The 21,286-nt window shown below is 42.7% G+C and overlaps 1 protein-coding gene and 1 long non-coding RNA gene across 2 annotated transcripts; one reads left to right on the forward strand and one right to left on the reverse strand.

The window, feature by feature from the left end:
• Positions 1-1,536: 1,536 nt before the first annotated feature.
• LOC127291893 (uncharacterized) lies at positions 1,537-4,313 on the forward strand. The gene is made up of 2 exons (XR_007844807.2): positions 1,537-3,664; positions 3,748-4,313. It is a non-coding gene; the product is annotated as an uncharacterized lncRNA (long non-coding RNA).
• Positions 4,314-6,160: 1,847 nt separating this feature from the next.
• On the reverse strand, positions 6,161-13,861 carry LOC127291894 (nicotinate phosphoribosyltransferase 2). The gene is made up of 15 exons (XM_051321210.2): positions 13,614-13,861; positions 12,913-13,057; positions 11,977-12,096; positions 11,753-11,887; positions 11,609-11,670; positions 11,171-11,246; positions 10,340-10,441; positions 9,496-9,612; positions 9,100-9,158; positions 8,226-8,400; positions 7,718-7,852; positions 7,524-7,622; positions 7,272-7,380; positions 6,663-6,775; positions 6,161-6,567 (listed from the first exon to the last, which is right to left on the reverse strand). The coding sequence occupies exons 1-15, from the start codon at positions 13,754-13,756 to the stop codon at positions 6,490-6,492; spliced, it is 1,668 nt and encodes a 555-aa protein (XP_051177170.1). The 5' UTR covers positions 13,757-13,861; the 3' UTR covers positions 6,161-6,489.
• Positions 13,862-21,286: the final 7,425 nt, after the last annotated feature.

The following is a 21,286-nucleotide window of genomic DNA, read 5'->3' on the forward strand; positions in this document are numbered from 1 at the left end:
TAATATATGATTTGATGTTTGTGAAGTCAGTTCCATGCTTGTTAGATTTTCTTTTATTTGGCTAAGGTACCTGGATGAGCATGCATGCTAATATCGGCAAACAATAATCTTAAGCTCGCATCTTAGGCCAGCTATGGAATTTCACTTAGAACTGTGACACCATTTTGACTAGATTTTCCCTAGGCTCCCGCTTATATCATTCAATTGGATTGTCAGTATCAACTAAAACTCAACTAGTTCTGCTTTTAATCATGATCTGCATTTACTTGCCAAAAATCATTATTCTTTTTTTTTTGCCCGTGGAGTATGTGTGATGTGTTCACTGGAGTAAAGTGATACTTTGATTGCTAACATATTCTATTCTTAACCGGCTACATCAAGTTGGCCTTCTAATTTATTTAGTGTGATACCTAGTCGTAGTTTGTTAGTGCATGTGTGTGTGGTATCCCGTTGTATTTCCCTATATATTGAGCCTTACAAGGATGCATACAATCAATCATTGGAGATGATACTTCTGTGCACACTTAATATCTCTGTCATGGTACCAGTCTGAATTGTGATCCCCTTGTATTTCCCTACATATTGAGCCTTACAAGGATGCATACAATCAATCATTGTAGATGATACTTCTGTGCACACTTAATATCTCTGTCATGGTACCAGTCTGAATTGTGATCCAGCCATGTCATCTGGGGAGGCGCTGCTGCGGGCACGCCCGCTGCCATGGCTCAAGCCACTGCCACCGCTCTCTCCTGGGTGCTTGCCGCACTTCATCTTGCCCACCCCTTGTGACTCCCCTTCTAGCTCTCTAGCGTCAACATTTGCCAAGACATCACCATCGCTATCGTGCTCGATATGCACGTTGGCCTGTACACCATGCGGAAGTGGCTACTCGAGATCAGCATGGCCATTTATGGCGTGCTTGACCATGTCGATCTGATGATCAGTCGTTCGTCATCGACAATGAGTGGCGCACCGTCGACCTCATCCTCAAGTAGTGAATTTATACCACTATTTTCGTAGAGATGCTTGCCATGGTGATGGCGGTAGGCGTGTGTCACTGTGGAGGTTTTCTTCCTCAACAACAAGCGCAGAAGGGCCCTGCACCTTGGACTGAAGCTCCATGAACAGGTCCCGGGCGCCCAAAGTGTGACCTCTCTGATGACGCCCTCGTCATCCCCTCATCCGTGGTCTGAACGAGTGTTGTATGTACCACCTTTTGCTGACACCTAATATAAGTTGCTCATAGACAAGATGCAGGCCCACGCCTCCAACCAGCTTGACTCCAACTCTGTGTTGTTGGCGATCAACCACATCAGCTCCATCTCCTCCGCTCAACACCGCCCTCCAACACATAGTGGTCAGGGTTTTTATGGCGCGCCCAGCGCACCCTCCGCCAACTAGGGCAAGCAGAAGCGCAAGCTCGTACCCGCCCACTACAGCTACCCAGCGGCGCACGACAAAAGAAATGACTAGTGGCCCTGGACAAGGATGCTTACGCGAACCATAGTCCAAGGCCACGAGTAGCTAGTGCGCCACTAGGTAGCCGAGTGAGAGTATACGAGCTTGCGCTGCTGCTTGCCCTTGTTGGGCGAGGGTGAGCTAGCCGTACCGTACGAACCCGTGTCATCACTATGTGTTGGAGGAGGGTGCTGGCCGTAGCCCGTAGGAGCTAGAGCCGGTGTGGTTGGAGGAGCTGCCCAGGTGTGAGGATCGGTTGATCAACAATGACGAGGAGTTAGAGATAAGCCGGCGCGAGCCTACATCTCGTCTATGAGCAACATATTCCAGGCGTCAGCAAAGATGATATGCAGTGGCTTGGACTGGAAGATCTTCATGATCGTGGCGTGGCGCTCATGCGGACAAGGGCGTTGGAGAGCAGCATGTCAAAGTCGTGCAAGGCATCCGATATGACACGCGCAGTAGGAGGCCGCTCTAGACCTGCTCGTTGAGGTGCAGGCCCTGGTGCACTTGTTGAGGAAGATCGCCTCAACGCTGCTCACACCTGACGCATGGATTTGATGGCATCTATCACCATGGTCAGCATCTCCGTGGAGATCGTGGCCTGAATGCACGACTTGAGGATGAACTCCATGGTGCGCCACTCATTGTTGATGACGTCCAGCTGATCATCGGATCAAGCTTGCCATAGGTGGCCATGAGGAGAAGCCCCTTCTACATACATGGAGTACGGGCCGTCTGCAGATCGAGCATGATGGTGATGGCTTGGCGAATGTTGACGCGGTGGATCTGGAAGGAGAGGGGTAGCGGATGGGCAACAGGAGGAGGTGGGTAAAGCTCCTGGGAGAGAGGTGAACCGTGGGACAGCCATGCCCCCAGCAGTGCCTCCCCTACATGGCATGACTGGGTCGTGATTCAGTCTGATACCATGATAGAGATATTTAGTGTTCATTGCAATATCAGCTGCAGTGATTGGTTGTATTCATCTTTGTAGTGCTCAATATATACATGGTGGGGGAGAGAGGATTACACGCACACATGCACTAACAAACTACGGTTACAGAACTTACCTGGCTGGAGACATGGCTGCATGGATAGCTGATGATGCTTGAATCTTGGAGAATAAGTCTTCAGTCTAACAGCATTGTCTCGTTTTTTTATGTATAAATTATCTTTCAATTTTTTGCTTGCTGTTGAATGTTTTGTTCAACGGATTATGCTTAAATTACGAGAGGAAAGTATAAAGCATGCTGGAAGTCACTAGCTATTTGTAGTGTTGGACTCTCATCTTTCTTACCTGCTGGAACTCTACCTTTTCATGTTAAGCTGGTGACGAAGTTTACAGGTATTCTTCCCAAAATACAGCTTGAAATATGGCAGGTCAGTTAATTCCTTGTGTCTCTCCAGAGTTCGTTGCATTGCAAATTTACTTTTGCAGATAGATATGTGCAGTGCATCCGAACAAAATTTGCCAAGATTCAGAGCCCTTCTGAGTTTTTTAACAAATTTTTTGTCAGACTTGCTCAACAGCACATATCTTAGCGCTAAAACAGTACTCCATCCATATCACAGTTAGTCTACATTTCGGATATGGCTTAAGCCAAACTTTTAGAATTTTTACTACGAATATCATTTTGGATGGTGTATTTATATTGCAAATTTTAAAATCACATATATAGATTTGTCTTGACTTCTACAATCCTTTACTCTTCTTGGTATTTATACTTATATCACAGTAGAAACTAGTGGTCAAAGTTACACCTTAAAGTTTACGTGATACGGAGGGAGAGTATTTATCAAATTACAAATGTTTTTCGCTATCCAATCATTACACAGGTGTATAAATGGTTTGATGCATCTTCTATTGGTGAATCTGATGATGTCCGGTTTGATTATTTCTGCACAAAGGTGAGTCCTTCTCGCTTCTGTCCTTATATTACATTCTTGATAAGGCATTATGGAATTTAGTGCACTCAGCTCATTTTCAGAACTATGAATCGTCTCTATGGTACTTACTTTTATCTGTTCGACTAAAAGGGGATCTGCTCCGAGGCTTCATTTTTATTTGACAATCTTCTTTTAGTCCTATGCTATCTAGCAACTGTCTATATTAGGGCTACATCGCAACAGGATATATCTCATTCAAGGCAAGAAGATGATCTTGCTTGATGGCGAGAGACCCCACTTCTTCCACATATACAAGGTCATAACATCTAAAAAGGGCCCCAAGTACTTGTTCTGATGTGCTCTTGCTGTCGTTCATAAGCATGTGCTCTACTTCTAAAGATGCAGATCAGGGGAGGACATCATTTGGCCGTCTATCCATTGCCAGTGAGAAAGGATTTCTATCCGGAGGTGTCAGACTTGAAGTTTAGCTCAACTGAAAGTAACGCGCTAGACATAAATCTTTTCTTTTTTAGCTCAACTGGAAATTGTTTTTTTATCTGAAAGTGTTTCTAGTGGATCATAGAGAAACGGTCACTTTTGTTGCTTTTTTTCGCAGCAGAAGTGGCCTTTCATGTCGTAGGAAATAGGAGTTGAGGTGATTTCCACTTACCGCCCTACTTACCGTTCCCAGGGCATATGTAATTGTTGGTCGTCCGGCTGGACTGACGAACCTGCTTCATCATCATTAGAACTTCATCCATCTTTTGTTTGGGACAGCAATCGAGTGTAATAATTTATGGATATGTATGTAAACTAAGCAAGTAGAGAAGAGGATTAGAGGAAGCCTGAGATTTTGATAAAAAAGAAGACCAGGCGTCCAAGTATCTTCCTCAATGTACCTCCCCCCTGGATCATCATATATTGGCACAGAACGTATCAGTGAATGCAAGAGATGTAAAAGCAAAGATACATAAAGATACCAAATGTTAACCTGCTATTATATATAGATATTTCACACGTAGTGCATAGTCGTCAACCTTGATCGATCAAGAATTTCACCAAAGCACATGAACGAGCGCATCCTACCTGAGAAAAACAATAAGAAGAGAAAAAATGGCTAGCTACGGCAGAAAAAACAGAATTAGGAGTAATGATCATCGAGTCTGCATCCTGAAGGAAAATGTTAATCATCGAAGTGCAGAATCTGCAAACCACTCCTCCATCTTCACCAGACCTCGGCGCTGGAGGGGCTGCGCACGTGGACCTTGGCGTACCTGTGGCACGACGCGCAGTGGAGGTTCCACATGCCGACGGACACCATCGACGACGCGTACCCGGCGCCGCAGTGCGCGCACAGCCCCGGGCACGGGAACCTCCTGCATCCCCTGCGCGGCGGCGAGGGCGCGTCCGCGCCGGCCGGAGGTGGTGTCGGCTCCCTTGCCCGCTCGCGGCACGGCATGCAGAGCTCCTCCTCGTCGCCGTCGGCAGCCGCGTAGAACTTCCGCCAGCAGTGGGCGCAGAGCCCGCCCCGGAACGCGCGCGGTGAACGGGCGCCACGAGGCCTGCTCCTGCTGCCGCCGGCGCCGGCTTGCCGCCTCTCGGCCTCCTCGGGCGCCGGCGGCGGTGGTGAGCGGCGAGTGTGGTTACTACTAGGCCTCTCGGCGGAGCCGGAAGGCGCAGGGGGCGACGTCGGGACGGGCCGCGGCTTGGCTCCGGCGGCGGAGGAACAGTGTGGGTGACGGACCGAGAGCGTCTTCCATGCTTCCTGGAGCAGCTTGAACGCGCCCTCGGCGGCAACAGAGCCGTTCTTGTCGGGGTGCAGGACGAGGCATAGCCGCTTGTACCGACGCTTGATGTCCTCGTGCGTGACGCCATCGATCTTCAGCGAGGTGCGGGCGCCGACGCTGAGGACGGCGTACCAGTTCCTGCCGCTGGCGCGGGACATGCCCGCGGCGGCGTGGACCTCGTAGGCGGCGAGGGCGTGGTCGAGGCCGGGGAGCGGGGTCCGGCAGCGCGCCTTGGCCTCCCTCCCCGCCCGGAGCGCTCCGGCGAGGTCGCCGGCGAGGAAGCGCTGCTCGGCGAGCCTGTGGAGCCTCTCGGCCGCCTCGCCCGCGTTGCCGCTGCTCCTGGCACCAGCCGCCATGGTATCGAAAGCTCGCACGGGATCGAAACGAAACACACGCGCTCCGTGGAAACTTGCTCAGCATATATGGTGTCCCGCGAAGCTGAGTTCGAAACTGTTACGGTATCGGAATCCGACTCATACCATAGTGGAACACTGGAACATGGGTACGATGAACACATCCAATCAGAATCAGTTTCCAAACTTCCAAAGCCTAATCTACGGAGTGCGTCGTTTTGGGGGCCGGGGGATGTCGGTACCTATGGAGACCCTTTTTAAAAAAATTGTAAAATGGACATTAGAAGTTTCGCAAAATTCTGAGAAAAAACCTTAGATGTAGTTGATAATGACGATTTAAACTTGCATTCAAAAAATCAATGCAAAATACTGTATTATGTATTCTGTGTAAAAAAAAATCTAGATCTAGGAAGTGAACAGTTGAAAATTCGAACTCTTCAGATTTGCCTGTATTTGTTATTTTTGTGTAGTCCGAAATATAAATTAATTCGTGTTGAGACTTTGTACAACAGTATAGATTACGTCATTGTCAACATCTTAAAAAAACTGTTTTTTTTTTACTTCAAAATGATAAATGTTTTTTTAGGACTCGGTCCTAGGAGCCCATCCTCCAAAGTAACTTTTTCCTAATATATACGACACTACATGCATACAACAGAGTAACTTCAGGGATAGTCGGACAGAGGTGATTTCCTCAGAATATTACATCTCAGCTTTTCACCACATCGTTGTTTCATATCCTTACAAGAGTCATTTTTCTCTCTTTCGGCACACAGCTGCAAGGTTGCAGGTTATTGCAGATTTCCAAGTGCTCTGTTAACTAACTCAACACTGACTACTCCTGTGTGCTGCGTATAGAGCTTCTGAGCACTACATTTGTAAAGTTATATCCTCGTGTTCGACATACACAAAGAATCGTACATCGTAGAAGATACATATGCATTATTCATGAAATAAAGAACAAGTTCGTCAGTGCTTGACTGGATCGCGATTATCTTTCATCATTGCAGTTCGCCAACCGGAGCTTCATTGAGCCACAGGAAGTGGATGAAATCGTACAGCTGGGTGCTCACACTTACCTGATCAAGAGCACGCACGCAGCAAGAGGTGAGATTAAAATGTAAGGGGACATATATATTACTATTAGTATCATCTAGCTGAAGAGTAATCGAACCTTGTATGGTGTTGGATTCAGCTTCCTCAAATGGTCCGGCCTCATACGGAGCAGATCACGCATGCACCGGCTCCTATTTTCGTTGATGGACGTTAGCTCTTCCCTTTGCGTGGCTTCACATGAGAATAGGATGAAGATTGGCATCAATATCCTTTTCGACTTGAGTACTTCGATGTGTTTCTCAACCATTTATATAAAATGAGATTAAGGATTTAGGCTAAATATTTGTCAACTAATACTACACCAATATTATAACTGCATGGCACCAATGCTTATTAGCAGAAATCTTATTCTACATTGGTCGCAGCAATCGGTGGCATAATGCAGTGATTGCAACGCCAAGTAGTTATTTAGGCAATACCAGTATGCACAACTTACTACGACAAATTCATATTACTACGACATGGTAATCTGGTGATTGTCATGTTTGTTTAGGCACCTTATTTAGAAACTGTAGCTATGCTGATGAATCAAAATAGTTGTAGGACTATAGCTGTCAGATCTGTGTGAATATACTTCACAAGACCTAGCCTGACAAATGATGTATATATCCAGATCTAGTATTGAGATGTGTAAAATAGTAGATGCTACTCAAGTGGATATACATACATGAATTTCCAGGCCAGTAACACTTGAGCAACTCCTCAACATGCTGTGGAACAACATGAGCTCTCTTTGACTCAATGAAAGGGTGACGACACAGGATCCTCTCACCAACCTGTCAAGGAATGCAATAATGATCAAGCCCACGAGCATATACATATGTGCTAACTAATTATGAGTATGTATATGCTTGAGTTTGAAGCGGACAATTTCATTGATGCAGCCTTACTGCTTATGTGTAACATGAATATTGTTTACCTTTGGGCTTGGCTCGTCTTGTCCGGTCATTATATCAACTAAAGGGTAACCTTCTTTTCCATACAACCTGTAGCACCGTTTTTTACATGGTATGGATACCTGGAGCGGGGAAATACACATTCTGTCATTATGGTGGAGCAGATGTTTGCTAAAGCTATTTCTTTTATTTGAAATGCTAATGAGTAGTAGTATACCTTTGTGACATCTTCAGAGAGTTTAATGCGAGGCTGTTTGTTGATTTCAACTAATTTGAATACACAACCAAGTGCTGCTTGTGCATAGCAAGTAACTAGGTAAGTGCCGATTCCAAATGAATCTACCTCATGGCCCTACACAGAATGTCAATAATCATGCAAGAAGCCATCAATCATAGTGAAGTGGTAAAAACATATCTTCTGAGCACATGCACATCCATCAAATTCATAGGCTTGCATATCTGCACCGCAATGTTAAGAGCCGGTATCAAAACTACACAGTATTCCATTAAGCAGATAAAAGCTCTCAAACTTAGTAACCAGGTGATACCAAGCATTTTAAAGCAAACCTTCAACTTTCTAGTAAGTCACGACTTATCAAGACCAGCTGAGTAAAGTTTACTCTTAATATTTACTAGAGAAATATAGACTGGTAATAGCTTGAATGGTGCGATTTTACCAAACATTTTTAGCAGCAAACAAACTAGACTTCTGAATTACAGCTTACCTGCTTGTTCAAGGCATCAATTGTTTCTTCGTTGAGATCATTGCTTGCTGTAATATTTGTTTTTCCAAAGCCAACAACCCCAAATTCTTTTTCAATTGCACAGAAGAACTTGCGTGTCTCAATAGACAGATATGCCAAATCACCAGAGTCTAGCCTAATTCCACCTGCCTTATACCTGAAATGAAAAGGGTTATAAGGCTTATGAATCAACAGCATATCGAAATTTCAGCTAAAGTATTCAAATGTGATAAGGAAGTCAAATACAGTCACTATTCAGACCTATCAAGTAAAACCTTCTCTTACATCATTTGTTTTTCAAATGCCAAAGCAGCTAATATGTTGCATGCAGATCTTTGCTCCTACAGTTCCTTAAGGCATGTAATTTAAAGCAATAATAAAAATATGTAATCAAAGACACTAAAGCAAAGGGCTGAGGGGCCATATGTTGCATGCAGATCTTTGCTCCTAGAATTCTGTAAGGCATGTAATTTAAAGTAATAATAAAAGTATGTAATCAAGACACTAAAACAAAGGGCTGAGGGGCCATATGTTGGTGATTCTGCTTATGCCAAGATGCTTGTTCGAAAATCACTCAGGAGACATCAAAATAATTCATGTTACATATCACAGCAAGGGTGCATGGTTAGTATCAAATGTTCACGATATGAGTCCAGCGCCAAACAAGTACATAATTAGGTGTGAACAATGTAGCTATTCCATTCATATGAACTCAAATATGCAACTTCGTATGTATACTAGGGGAGATAAACTCAAACAAAACTAACTAGCACGCTTTGTGTTGTCAGCTACAGCTTCCCATGTAACAGAAGCAAGTTGGGCAATAAGAGAAGTATAAAGAAGAGCTGAGGCATACCCCATATCATTGAGGGCTAAAGCAACAGCGCAGAAGTTTGGCACTCCGCTTCTCATGACCTAGCAAAGATACATACTTAAACATCAACCATGCTCATATATAAGTATAACCTGAGTTAATGCATTAGTTCTGTCAAGGTCAGTCCTGAATTTGTGTTGGATAAGATATTAACGTTCAAAAGGGACAAAATTTTAATTGGCTTGGTTAATAATTAAGAACAGTTATATGAACAGCAGATTTAACCATATATCATAAAAAATATGATTTATAGTTTATTTGAAAAAAGATAATACAGCGTTAAAAATGTTAGTCAGCTTAAAGAAAACATCATTGAACAGACGAATATGTAGGCCATGCCATAGAAAGCATGAGTATTGCAGAGCAAAATTAACTAACATCGTATGTGTCCACCAAGGCCAGGAAGGCTTTTGGAAATGCCAATGCATATGACGTGAATGCAGCCAACTCACTTTGATTTGTTTCGCCAAAGGTACCATGCAATGAGCTAGCATCCTGAAATAAAGCTTGAATAGTTCAACATAACTTACTAACCATAAGTTCTATAGCAACAAGTTACAGAGAAATTATGTTGCAACTTGCAAGGAAGAGAAACTTCATGGATAAGTACAAGTGAAGACTTGTCCAAGCCACTTCTAGCACAAGCGAAACGGTTAATTTAAATTAGTTGTCAAGACCACTGGGAAATATTGATAAGAAGTGTATCATATTGGGGTGGAATTCCAATTCATTAAAAAAATAGCTTGCTCTTACAAAAATGTACAGATACTATTTAGTCAGATAAAGAAAAATGATGTAATGGAGAACACTATTACAGCAAAATTAGTATGGCTACTCAAAGTATTGGATGAGGGTTGGAGTACTCAACTTGCCAAGATATCCAGAAAGGATTACTAAGACTATTTCTGATACGTAATTTGTATAAATTAAACTGTAAAGCTAGACTTTTATGTTTAACAGTCTGCAGTGGTACATTAACAATGACAACTAGTCACCTCAAGTCCTCAACTTCAGCTAGGCACCTCTTATCTCTAATTATAAAATTTTATTGAATTTTGTTCACTAAAGAGCATTTGAACTTATGGTTAAGAAAAAGAACATATAAAGAGGCGGTGTCAATCACAAGCAACAAGCAATGTTTAAATTAACAAGCAGAAAAGTGTCTATAAGAGTTAAGTTACATGAGCAAAAGAGTTAACAAATAACTGGTGCTTTATCACACCTGAATCCTGATCAGCCAACTCTGCACCAGAGAGACAAAGTCTTCACATTTGCTCGAACCATCAGAACTAGAAAGTACTTTGTCAATGATTTCATCAAGACCCTACAGCCAAACAATTCATTAGAAAAGAAGAACACTTGTATTAAACAGATCTAGTTTTCACCTAACAAAAAATTAATGAAATCCACAGTCAAAACAAATTAATGAAATAGTTGCAAGGTTCATGATGTAAAACATACTGCATTTTGTACTTTCCCTGATGGATTTCCTTTTTAAATGGCCAGCTCTAGTGTGTCTTAGTTTGGTGAACATTAAGCGACTTAGATTTTGCGCTTACTAGCCAGATGCTACGGTTTTCTATTTTATAAGCATAAGCTTAGCTTCGCTGACCAAGTATATATACTTTTCTTTCACTATTTTACATTTGAATATCAGTTTGGGAGAGCTTGGCTAACATAATCTAGATTGATGAATGATACGTGTCCATCTACATCGTTATTGGTTAAATGCAATTGGCCAGGAAATTTCGGCCCGAATAGACTATTTGGATGATACTTTCTCAAAGTGTCAAATGGTAGGTGCAAACTGGAATTGCATGAGATGTAAAGAGGGGAACTAGGGAAAAAGCAAGTTTGTGCTAGATGAATGATGATATACGAAATCTATATTGGACACATTACTGAAGAACATCAAGCCTATCCAAGCAGAATAATTAGAACATAGCAGATGTTTTTTTCCAGAACAAGAATGATGTTTCAAATATTAAACAGGAAAGTTGAATAAGTCCCAAACACCAGCAATTCACGGGAAGACTTGAAAGTGACTACTAACCATGAAAGAGCTCACAAATGCATGTGAGTGAGTCCCACGTATTGGTATCCCAAACAACCTTCCTGCTGCAACATTGCTGCTCAGGTAGGAATGTCAGATTGTGACAAATGTGTCTTTGGATAAGCATTTTTACAGCCTTCAGTATAACTCAAAGTTGGTTCATGTGTTCAAATATTGAGTAAGAAGATTTATCATCCAATGATGGATTAACATAGTTTTAAAATTGCATAGTCCAGTTAAATAAACTATGTGATCCTAATGTAGACAGTTAATGATTGTTATCATCAGTAGCAGAGGAAACCCAAAAGCTTTATCAACAACCACGAGCGCCCACATAATAATCAACAAAACTATGACCTCTGAAAAAGTAATAAAAATGTTTGAAGCGGAAGACAATGTGCAGATGCATATTATGCTCATTGTGAAAGCAGACCAGACCTTGTAGCATCAAATCCTCCCATGTAAGAATATCTTGATGCGCTGATTCCCCCATCAGGCCCCTGATAGACAAGTCTTTATAAGTCCATGTAAAGGATAATGGATGAAAAGAAGCAAAACAAATGATAAAAAATTAAGACCCACTTGAGCCCGTCGAAGGCCAAATTCAAGTAAATTATTTTCCTTCCCTGCTACAAGGCGGTGCCTTGCAGCATTTGTAGTAACCAGAGAAGCATAGTTCACGAGAGTTAAAAATGGAGTTTCAAGAAGTTGGACAACCTGGGACAAAAAGTAAAAGGCAAAAGTTAACAGAAAGGTAAAATACGACAACAGTCGATGTTATTTGCTAACCAGCTCCTGGTACTTACCGCAACAGGTCCTTCGATTATCATCAGTGGAACCTTAGGAAACACAACAGAACCCTCAGGGATTGCATAAACCTCAACATCTGAGCAGTCAATCGAGCTGAGGTACTCAAAGAAACCATCCTATCAAAAGAAAATTAGGTATCCAGTTTTAGTTGCAAGCAAAGATGAAAATAATATCTGAACAAGAAGTGAGTTACTTAAAGGAGACAGCTAAAATTATTTTTGTGGGTTTTGTTTGTGTTAGGGTTTGGGGGAGGAGTTTGGCCAGCCGTAAGGGAGACGGCGGCGGCGTTGGTGGTGGCGGCGATCTGCTGGTTGAGGGAGGCTTCGCGGTCATCTAGGGCTTTGGCACGAGCCTCGAGCTCGCGCTCCTTGGCTGCGATCTCTTCGGGATTCATGGTGGGAGAGGGGAGGAAGGTTGGCGGCTAGGGTTAGGGTTTTGGAGAGGGAGGGGTTTAGGCGGCGGCGGGGTGGATGACCCGCTCTGATACCATGCAATAATGGGCTGCTCGATGGCACGCCTCCTCTCCCTCTGTCTCTATTTATATGCACAAGGACTTGAAGTACAAGTCAAGTTTTACAAGTATTGTTACACAAGAAATATCCCTAACTAATCCTAGTTAGCCGCCCGGGAGGATGTCTCCCTAACAGTTTGCTTATAGGCATTTGGGTGGTCGATGGGTTAAGGGGTGTCCAGAAGGATCCTTTTATGCCCTAATCCTTCCACTTGCATGAGCATTCAACTCGATTAAATCTAATCATACATGAGCATGATCTATTTAAAGTGCAGGTTTTCCAATAAAATGATTAACTCCCTCTGGCCCAAATTAACTGATGCACATGGTACTAGAATTAAAACAGGACGTAGTAATGGCCTGCAACAACTAATTTGGGCCGGAGGGGATACATTTTTTGTTAAAAGATTGGCATTCCCACCTCACATGTAGGCAATGCAGCCCGCAAGAATCTGATTTCCTCTTCTTTGAGCTTGAAGTTGGCAATAAACCGTATACACTCTTCAAGGCCACCAAAGATGGTGAACTCACCAGCAAAGGGGTTTTTCCGGAAGTACAGATCAAAGCTGAAAACAGTGTGGTTCGCAGTAAATATCAAGAAGTAAAAGAGTATAATATTCAAACAGAAGACCGACAACTGTTGGCCAAGTGCACAAGGCTTTGTTCAACCAACTGGCTTTAAGTAAGGATATAGGTATGCTCGATATACCTCCCAAAACCCAAAATAGTATGCTTCTAGTGATTGCTTAGTATTGCTTGGCTGTATTGATGGTAGGTATGGTCGTATAAACAGTTGCAATATCTGATAAACAGTTGTGATCAGAGGAAAGTTTTGTGTCTAAATCAACAACTAGGATATAAACAGTAGTCGTATCCACCAAAAAAATGTTACACATAGGAACGCTTGCTAGTTGAATGAACTACACTTGCTCCCAATTTAGCCAGAAAAATCCCCGGTGCTCGAATATATGCTCTAATTATACTGTTCCTAAATCAACACTCCAGCATCGCACATCGGAGGTTGACACCAACAAACAGCCACGATGACGAATCGAGAGGCGCAGGCCCAAATAAACAAACATAGAGAGCGCGGGAAGCTACTGGGAGGGTTAGGATTCTGACACGGCGCGGTCGAGGTGCTTGCCGGCCTTCCAGTAGGCGTAGGCCATGGAGAACTGGTAGAGGTCCGTGAGGAGGGGCGTGACCATCGGGTTCGTCGGCCGCGGCACCCCGCCGCGCACGTCCCCGTTCGCCGCCGCCGCCATGTTCCCGGGAGCGGCGGTGCTCGTGGTCCGGATCGGAGAGGAGGGCGCGGCGAGGCCGGCGGAGTGGAGCGGGTGGAGGATGGAAGAGGGAATCGGGTTCCCGGTGGCTGGACTGACTGCGATGAGGAAACTGGAGTGTGGAGAGTCCTCGCCCACGGCTGCGTGACACGTGGGTCGTGGGCTTTTTGGTAATGGATGGGCCGAGAGTTATGCTATGACTGTACCGGGCAGCCTGAGCATACAGACCGGCCCGGAGCGTAGTGACGGCCGGCTGAGCCCACGGAAACTGGTTAGTGCTCAGCCCATACTGAATTCAAAACTCCCTAAAAAAAACGTCAGAATTAAGAGTAAATTCCACTTCTATTTGTGACACATATTACCTGATTTATTGGAATTTCTAACAAAATATCCTATGTACACAAACCAAAAACGGTAGCATCCATCATTCAACATTCAGTAATTCACCATTTAAACGAAATGCATACCCACGCTAAGAATGGTCTGCGCCATCGAAAATGTTTTGTTACGGAGAAACCGTGGGAGAGTCTCTCGCTGCAAAATTTATTTCTTACAAATATTTACAATATTATAAATATGTGCAAATAGAAATGAAGATTAAAAAGTAAAAAAAATGTCTCCCCATCTAGGAAGTTGGCACTATAAGCAAAAAAAAAAGATACAATAAAAACATTGGGATGCACACAAGATAAAAGTAAAAATATAGGTCATTCACGGAGAAAATAGAAGTGTGACATGCATGCGCTTTGATTTTGTTTCAGATTTATAAAATTGACTCAAGGACCACTAAGGTTAAGAGGCATTGGAGATTTATGAATAAATAAATGAATTATTTATGAATTATTAAAATTGGCCCCAAACACTGCCAGCATATTTTTGTTAATGTGTAACTGACTCTAGAATAACATATCTATGTGTGTCATCTATACACAATATGATGACTCGATTATCTTTTAACATGTGGTCTTAACAAATATAGTTCTCTATTACACTTTAAAAAAATAGTATCTTGCTATTGAATAGTAAGGTACAATATTATTTGGTATAAATTTGTAGCTTTTTATGTTGAAAAAATATACTTCCAATAAGTTTAGATGTCACTTTGCAACATAAAATTTCTTTGTTAATTTGATTTTGGCATACCATCTTTCATAAATGAATTCACAAGATATGATAAAAGAAAAAGGAAGATGGGTATCTATATAGATAAACCATAGAGTATATGTGTGTGTCAAACCGATTTTGTTTTTGTTAAAAATCTTAGCATGGATCTCTGAAGTGTATTGTCCCACAAATATCTCATAAGAAATTTGTAGAGTGTGCACTTAGTACACAGAGACCATATGGACACAGGTCAAAACCTTTATTTGCAACAGAGGCAAGCGCCACCGCTCATGTGGAGATCTAAAAGAAACAATTCACTAAACATTTGTCAGTGTCAACATGGGCAACATACAAAATTAACATCCATGTACAAATTAAGACTTCAACGACAAAAAAAAGGCAACATGTTATGAGATGGCTAGAAAGCATTAAGAAAAAGAAAATCGAACAAATTGATGCAGGCCTTCAATTGGTCTGATATATGTCGTGGCGTGTACGTACGTACGTAGCCGTCGTCCCCGGCTCCGGCGTCTCTCGCACGCGGAACTAATAAACACTCTAGGAAATATTCAGAAGTGGCTTGAGCGCATCCCTTTTTTGCTTCTCCAGGTCCACACGGATGCGGAGTGGATGGCGGCCGGCACCTGGAAGTCTTGGAGGACGAGCGGTAGGTGTGGGGGGTGTAGGTCTTGGAGGACGAACAGTAGTAACAACTTCCAAGACTCAAATATAAAACAAAAGTGCTGTAGTAAAATCATGGGTTGTCTCCCATAAGCGCTTTTCTTTAACGCCTTTCAGCTAGGCGCAGAAAGTGTGAATCAAGTATTATCAAGAGATGAAACATTAATGCATTGTATCTTATCTATGTAAGTTTCAGAGGCTCCTTTTTCATTACTCTTAGGCTTGCTATTCTCATCAAATAGATTTTCAGGAACAATCCAATCAAAATTCTTTTCTAGTGCTTCATGCATTCCTAAGAGCTTAATAGGTATCGGTACTTTAATCTCCCCATCATCATTAATATTATTAGTGTACCTTATTCTATCTATGTCCATCTTTTCAAGTGTTTTTGCAAAGTCGGTGAACAAACCAAGCCTCTTATGCTTAATAAAGACTTTTCTAGCCTCTCTAGCTACACCACCAAATTCTTTGAGAAGGGTTTCTAAAACAAAATCTTTCTTTTCTCCTTCTTCCATATCACCTAGTGTAAGAAACATATGTTGCATTATAGGATTGAGATTGACAAATCTAGCTTCCAACATGTGTACCAAAGAGGCAGCAGCAATTTCATAAGTAGGAGCGAGTTCTACCAAATGTCTATCTTCAAAATCTTCAACCATACTAACATGAGTGAAAAATTCTTCTATATTATCTCTTCCAATTATAGACCCTTGTCCTACCGGTATGTCTTTTAGTGTGAACTTAGGAGGAAACATGATGAAATAAGTAAAGTAAATGCAAGTAACTAATTTTTTTGTGTTTTTGATATAGAGAACGCAAACAAGATAGTAAATAAAGTAAAGCAAGTAACTAATTTTTTTGTATTTTGAGATAAGAAAGCAAACAAAGCAGTAAATAAAATAAAGTAAAGCAAGACAAAAACAAAGTTAAGAGATTGGAAGTGGAAGACTCCCCTTGCAGCGTGTCTTGATCTCCCCGGCAACGGCGCCAGAAAAAACGTTGCTTGTGACGGTACAGCACACGTCCGTTGGGAACCCCAAGAGGAAGGTATGATGCGTACAGCAGCGAGTTTTCCCTCAGAAAGAAACCAAGGTTATCGAACCAGTAGGAGCCAAGAAGCACGTTGAAGGTTGTTGGTGGCGGAGTGTAGTGCGGCGCAACACCAGGGATTCCGGCGCCAACGTGGAACCTGCACAACACAATCCAGGTACTTTGCCCCAACTTAACAGTGAGGTTGTCAATCTCAGCGGCTTGCTGTAACAAAGGATTAGATGTATAGTGTAGAAGATGATGTTTGCAAAGAACAGTAAGAACAAGTATTGCAGTAGATTGTATTCGATGTAAAAGAATGGACCGGGGTCCACAGTTCACTAGTGGTGTCTCTCCGATAAGAAATAGCATGTTGGGTGAACAAATTACAGTTGGGCAATTGACAAATAGAGAGGGCATAACAATGCACATACATATTATGATGAGTAGTGTGAAATTCAATCGGGCATTACGACAAAGTACATAGACCGCTATCCAGCATGCATCTATGCCTAAAAAGTCCACCTTCAGGTTATCATCCGAACCCCTTCCAGTATTAAGTTGCAAACAACAGACAATTGCATTAAGTATGGTGCGTAATGTAATCAACACAAATATCCTTAGACAAAGCATTGATGTTTTGTCCCTAGTGGCAACAACACATCCACAACCTTAGAACTTTCTGTCACTGTCCCAGATTAAATGGAGGCATGAACCCACTATCGAGCATAAATACTCCCTCTTGGAGTTACAAGTATCAACTTGGTCAGAGCCTCTACTAGCAACGGAGAGCATGCAAGATCATAAACAACACATATATGATAGATTGATAATCAACATAACATAGTATTCCATATTCATCGGATCCCAACAAACGCAACATGTAGCATTACACATAGATAATCTTGATCATGTTAGGCAGCTCACAAGATCCAACAATGATAGCACAATGAGGAGAAGACGACCATCTAGCTACTGCTATGGACCCATAGTCCAGGGGTGAACTACTCACACATCAATCCGGAGGCGATCATGGCGATGAAGAGTCCTCCGGGAGATGATTCCCCTCTCCGGCAGGGTGCCGGAGGCGATCTCCTGAATCCCCCGAGATGGGATTGGCGGCGGCGGCGTCTCTGGAAGGTTTTCCGTATCGTGGCTCTCGGTACTGGGGTTTCGCGACGAAGGCTTTAAGTAGGCGGAAGGGTAGGTTTAGGGGCGTCACGAGGGGCCCACACACCAGGGCGGCGCGGGCCCCTCCTTGGCCGCGCCGCCTTGGTGTCTGGCCACCTCGTGGCCCCACTTCGTTTCCCTTTCGGTCTTCTGGAAGCTTCGTGGAAAAATAAGACCCTAGGCGTTGATTTCGTCCAATTCCGAGAATATTTCCTTACTAGGATTTCTGAAACCAAAAACAGCAGAAAACAGCAACTGGCTCTTCGGCATCTCGTTAATAGGTTAGTGCCAGAAAATGCATAAATATGACATAAAGTGTGTATAAAACATGTGAGTATCATCATAAAAGTAGCATGGAACATAAGAAATTATAGATACGTTTGAGACGTATCACTGGCTCAGTTACCTCATAAGATTCCGCACTTATCGTGTTGTTGATGTCTACGCCCCCTCCTTTTCCTATAGACAGTGTTGGGCCTCCAAGAGCAGAGGTTTGTAGAACAACAGCAAGTTTTCCCTTAAGTGGATCACCCAAGGTTTATCGAACTCAGGGAGGAAGAGGTCAAAGATATCCCTCTCATGCAACCCTGCAACCACAAAGCAAGAAGTCTCTTGTGTCCCCAACACACCTAATAGGTGCACTAGTTCGGCGAAGAGATAGTGAAATACAGGTGGTGTAAATAAGCAGTAGCAACGGCACCAGAAAAGTGCTTTGCCCAGGACAGTAAACAAGCAGTAGTAACGCAGCAGTAGTAACGCAAAGAAAACAAGAAACAAGCAAATATAGCGATTTAGGAACAAGGCCTAGGGATCATACTTTCACTAGTGGACACTCTCAACATTGATCACATAACACAATAGATAAATGCATACTCTACACTCTCTTGTTGGATGATGAACACATTGCGTAGGATTACACGAACCCTCAATGCCGGAGTTAACAAGCTCCACAATTCAATGTTCATATTTAAATAACCTTAGAGTGCATGAAAGATCAACACGACTAAACCAAGTACTAACATAGCATGCACACTGTCACCTTCACACTATGTAGGAGGAATAGATCACATCAATACCATCATAGCAATAGTTAACTTCATAATCTACAAGAGATCACAATCATAGCCTACGCCAAGTACTAACACGGATGCACACACTGTCACCATTACACCGTGCAGGAGGAATAAAACTACTTTAATAACATCACTAGAGTAGCATGCAGATAAATTGTGATACAAAACACATTGCAATCATAAAGAGATATAAATAAGCACTTCACTATGCCATTCATAACAGTGAATAAGTATTCTGTGAAATATAGCCTAAGAGACCCACACGGTGCACACACTGTCACCTTTACACACGTGGGACAAGGAGTCTCCGGAGATCACATAAGTAAAATCCACTTGACTAGCATAATGACATCTAGATTACAAGCATCATCATATGAATCTCAATCATGTAAGGCAGCTCATGAGATTATTGTATTGAAGTACATAGGGAGAGAGATTAACCACATAGCTACCGGCACAGCCCTGAGCCTCGATGGAGAACTACTCCCTCCTCATGGGAGACAGCAGCGTTGATGAAGATGGCGGTGATGTCGATGGAGAAGCCTTCCGGGGGCACTTCCCCGTCCCGGCAGCGTGCCGGAACAGAGACGCCTGTCCCCCAGATCTTGGCTTCGCGATGGCGGCGGCTCTGGAAGGTTTCTGCGGGTTCCATCGAACGTCCTAGGGTTTTCGCGACGGAGGCTTTAAATAGGCGGAAGGGCAGCCTCGGAGGGGGCCTGGGGCCACCACACCATAGGGCGGCGCGGCCCCCCCTCTGGCCGCGCCAGGGTGGCGTGTGGGGCCCCCAGGGCTTCCCTCTGGCGGCTCTCGGGTGTTCTGGAAGCTTCGTGTGAAAATAGGCCCCTGGGCGTTGATTTCGTCCAATTCCGAGAATATTTCCTTACTAGGATTTCTGAAACCAAAAACAGCAGAAAACAGGAACTGACACTTCGGCATCTCGTCAATAGGTTAGTTCCGGAAAACGCATAATAATGACATATAATGTGTACAAAACATGTAGATAACATCAATAATGTGGCATGGAACATAAGAAATTATCGATACGTCGGAGACGTATCAGCATCCCCAAGCTTAGTTCCTGCTCGTCCCGAGCAGGTAAACGATAACAAAGATAATTTCTGGAGTGACATGCCATCATAACCTTGATCATACTATTGTAAACATATGTAATGAATGCAGCGATCAAAACAATGTAAATGACATGAGTAAACAATTGAATCATAAAGCAAAGACTTTTTATGAATGGTACTTCAAGACAAGCATCAATAAGTCTTGCATAAGAGTTAACTCATAAAGCAATAAATCAAAGTAAAGGTATTGAAGCAACATAAAGGAAGATGAAGTTTCAGCGGTTGCTTTCAACTTGTAACATGTATATCTCATGGATAGTTGTCAATGCAAAGCAATATAACAAGTGCAATATGCAAGTATGTAGGAATCAATGCACAGTTCACACAAGTGTTTGCTTCTTGAGGTAGAGAGAAATAGGTGAACTGACTCAACAATAAAAGTAAAAGAATGGTCCTTCAAAGAGGAAAGCATCGATTGCTATATTTGTGCTAGAGCTTTTATTTTGAAAATAAGAAACAATTTTGTCAACGGTAGTAATAAAGCATATGAGTTATGTAAATTATATCCTACAAGTTGCAAGCCTCATGCATAGTATACTAATAGTGCCCGCACCTTGTCCTAATTAGCTTGGATTTACATGGATTATCATAGCATAGCACATGTTTCAACCAAGTGTCACAAAGGGGTACCTCTATGCCGCCTGTACAAAGGTCTAAGGAGAAAGCTCGCATTGGATTTCTCGCTTTTGGTTATTCTCAACTTAGACATCCATACCGGGACAACATAGACAACAGATAATGGACTCCTCTTTAATGCATAAGCATTCAACAACAGATAATATTCTCATAAGAGAGTGAGGTTTGTTGTCCAAACTGAAACTTCCACCATGGATCATGGCTTTAGTTAGCGGCCCAATGTTCTTCTCTAACAATATGCACACTCAAACCATTTGATCATGATAAATCACTCTTACTTCAGACAAGACGAACATGCATAGCAACTCACATGATATTCAACAAAGAAATAGTTGATGGCGTCCCCAGGAACATGGTTATCGCACAACAAGCAACTTAATAAGAGATAAAGTGCATAAGTACATATTCAATACCACGATAGTTTTTAAGCTATTTGTCCCATGAGCTATATATTGCAAAGGTAGAGGATAGAAATTTAAAGGTAGCACTCAAGCAATTTACTTTGGAATGGCGGAGAAATACCATGTAGTAGGTAGGTATGGTGGACACAAATGGCATAGTGGTTGGCTCAAGGATTTTGGATGCATGAGAAGTATTCCCTCTCGATACAAGGTTTAGGCTAGCAAGGTTATTTGAAACAAACACAAGGATGAAGCGGTACAGCAAAACTTACATAAAAGACATATTGT

The sequence above is a fragment of the Lolium perenne genome, chromosome 4, assembly GCF_019359855.2.
Source record: "Lolium perenne isolate Kyuss_39 chromosome 4, Kyuss_2.0, whole genome shotgun sequence".
NCBI lineage: Eukaryota > Viridiplantae > Streptophyta > Magnoliopsida > Poales > Poaceae > Lolium > Lolium perenne.

What these genes read in the sequence shown, in the direction of transcription:
- LOC127291894 (XM_051321210.2), bottom strand. Translation starts at nt 13,756, where the DNA reads ATGGCGGCGGCGGCGAACGGGGACGTGCGCGGCGGGGTGCCGCGGCCG. An exon ending in GGAGGATTTGATGCTACAAG is followed by an intron (nt 11,247 to 11,608) that starts GTCTGGTCTGCT and finishes CTACCTGAGCAG; the next exon opens with CAATGTTGCAGCAGGAAGGT. An exon ending in TTACTGGCCTGGAAATTCAT is followed by an intron (nt 6,776 to 7,271) that starts GTATGTATATCC and finishes TCTCATGTGAAG; the next exon opens with CCACGCAAAGGGAAGAGCTA.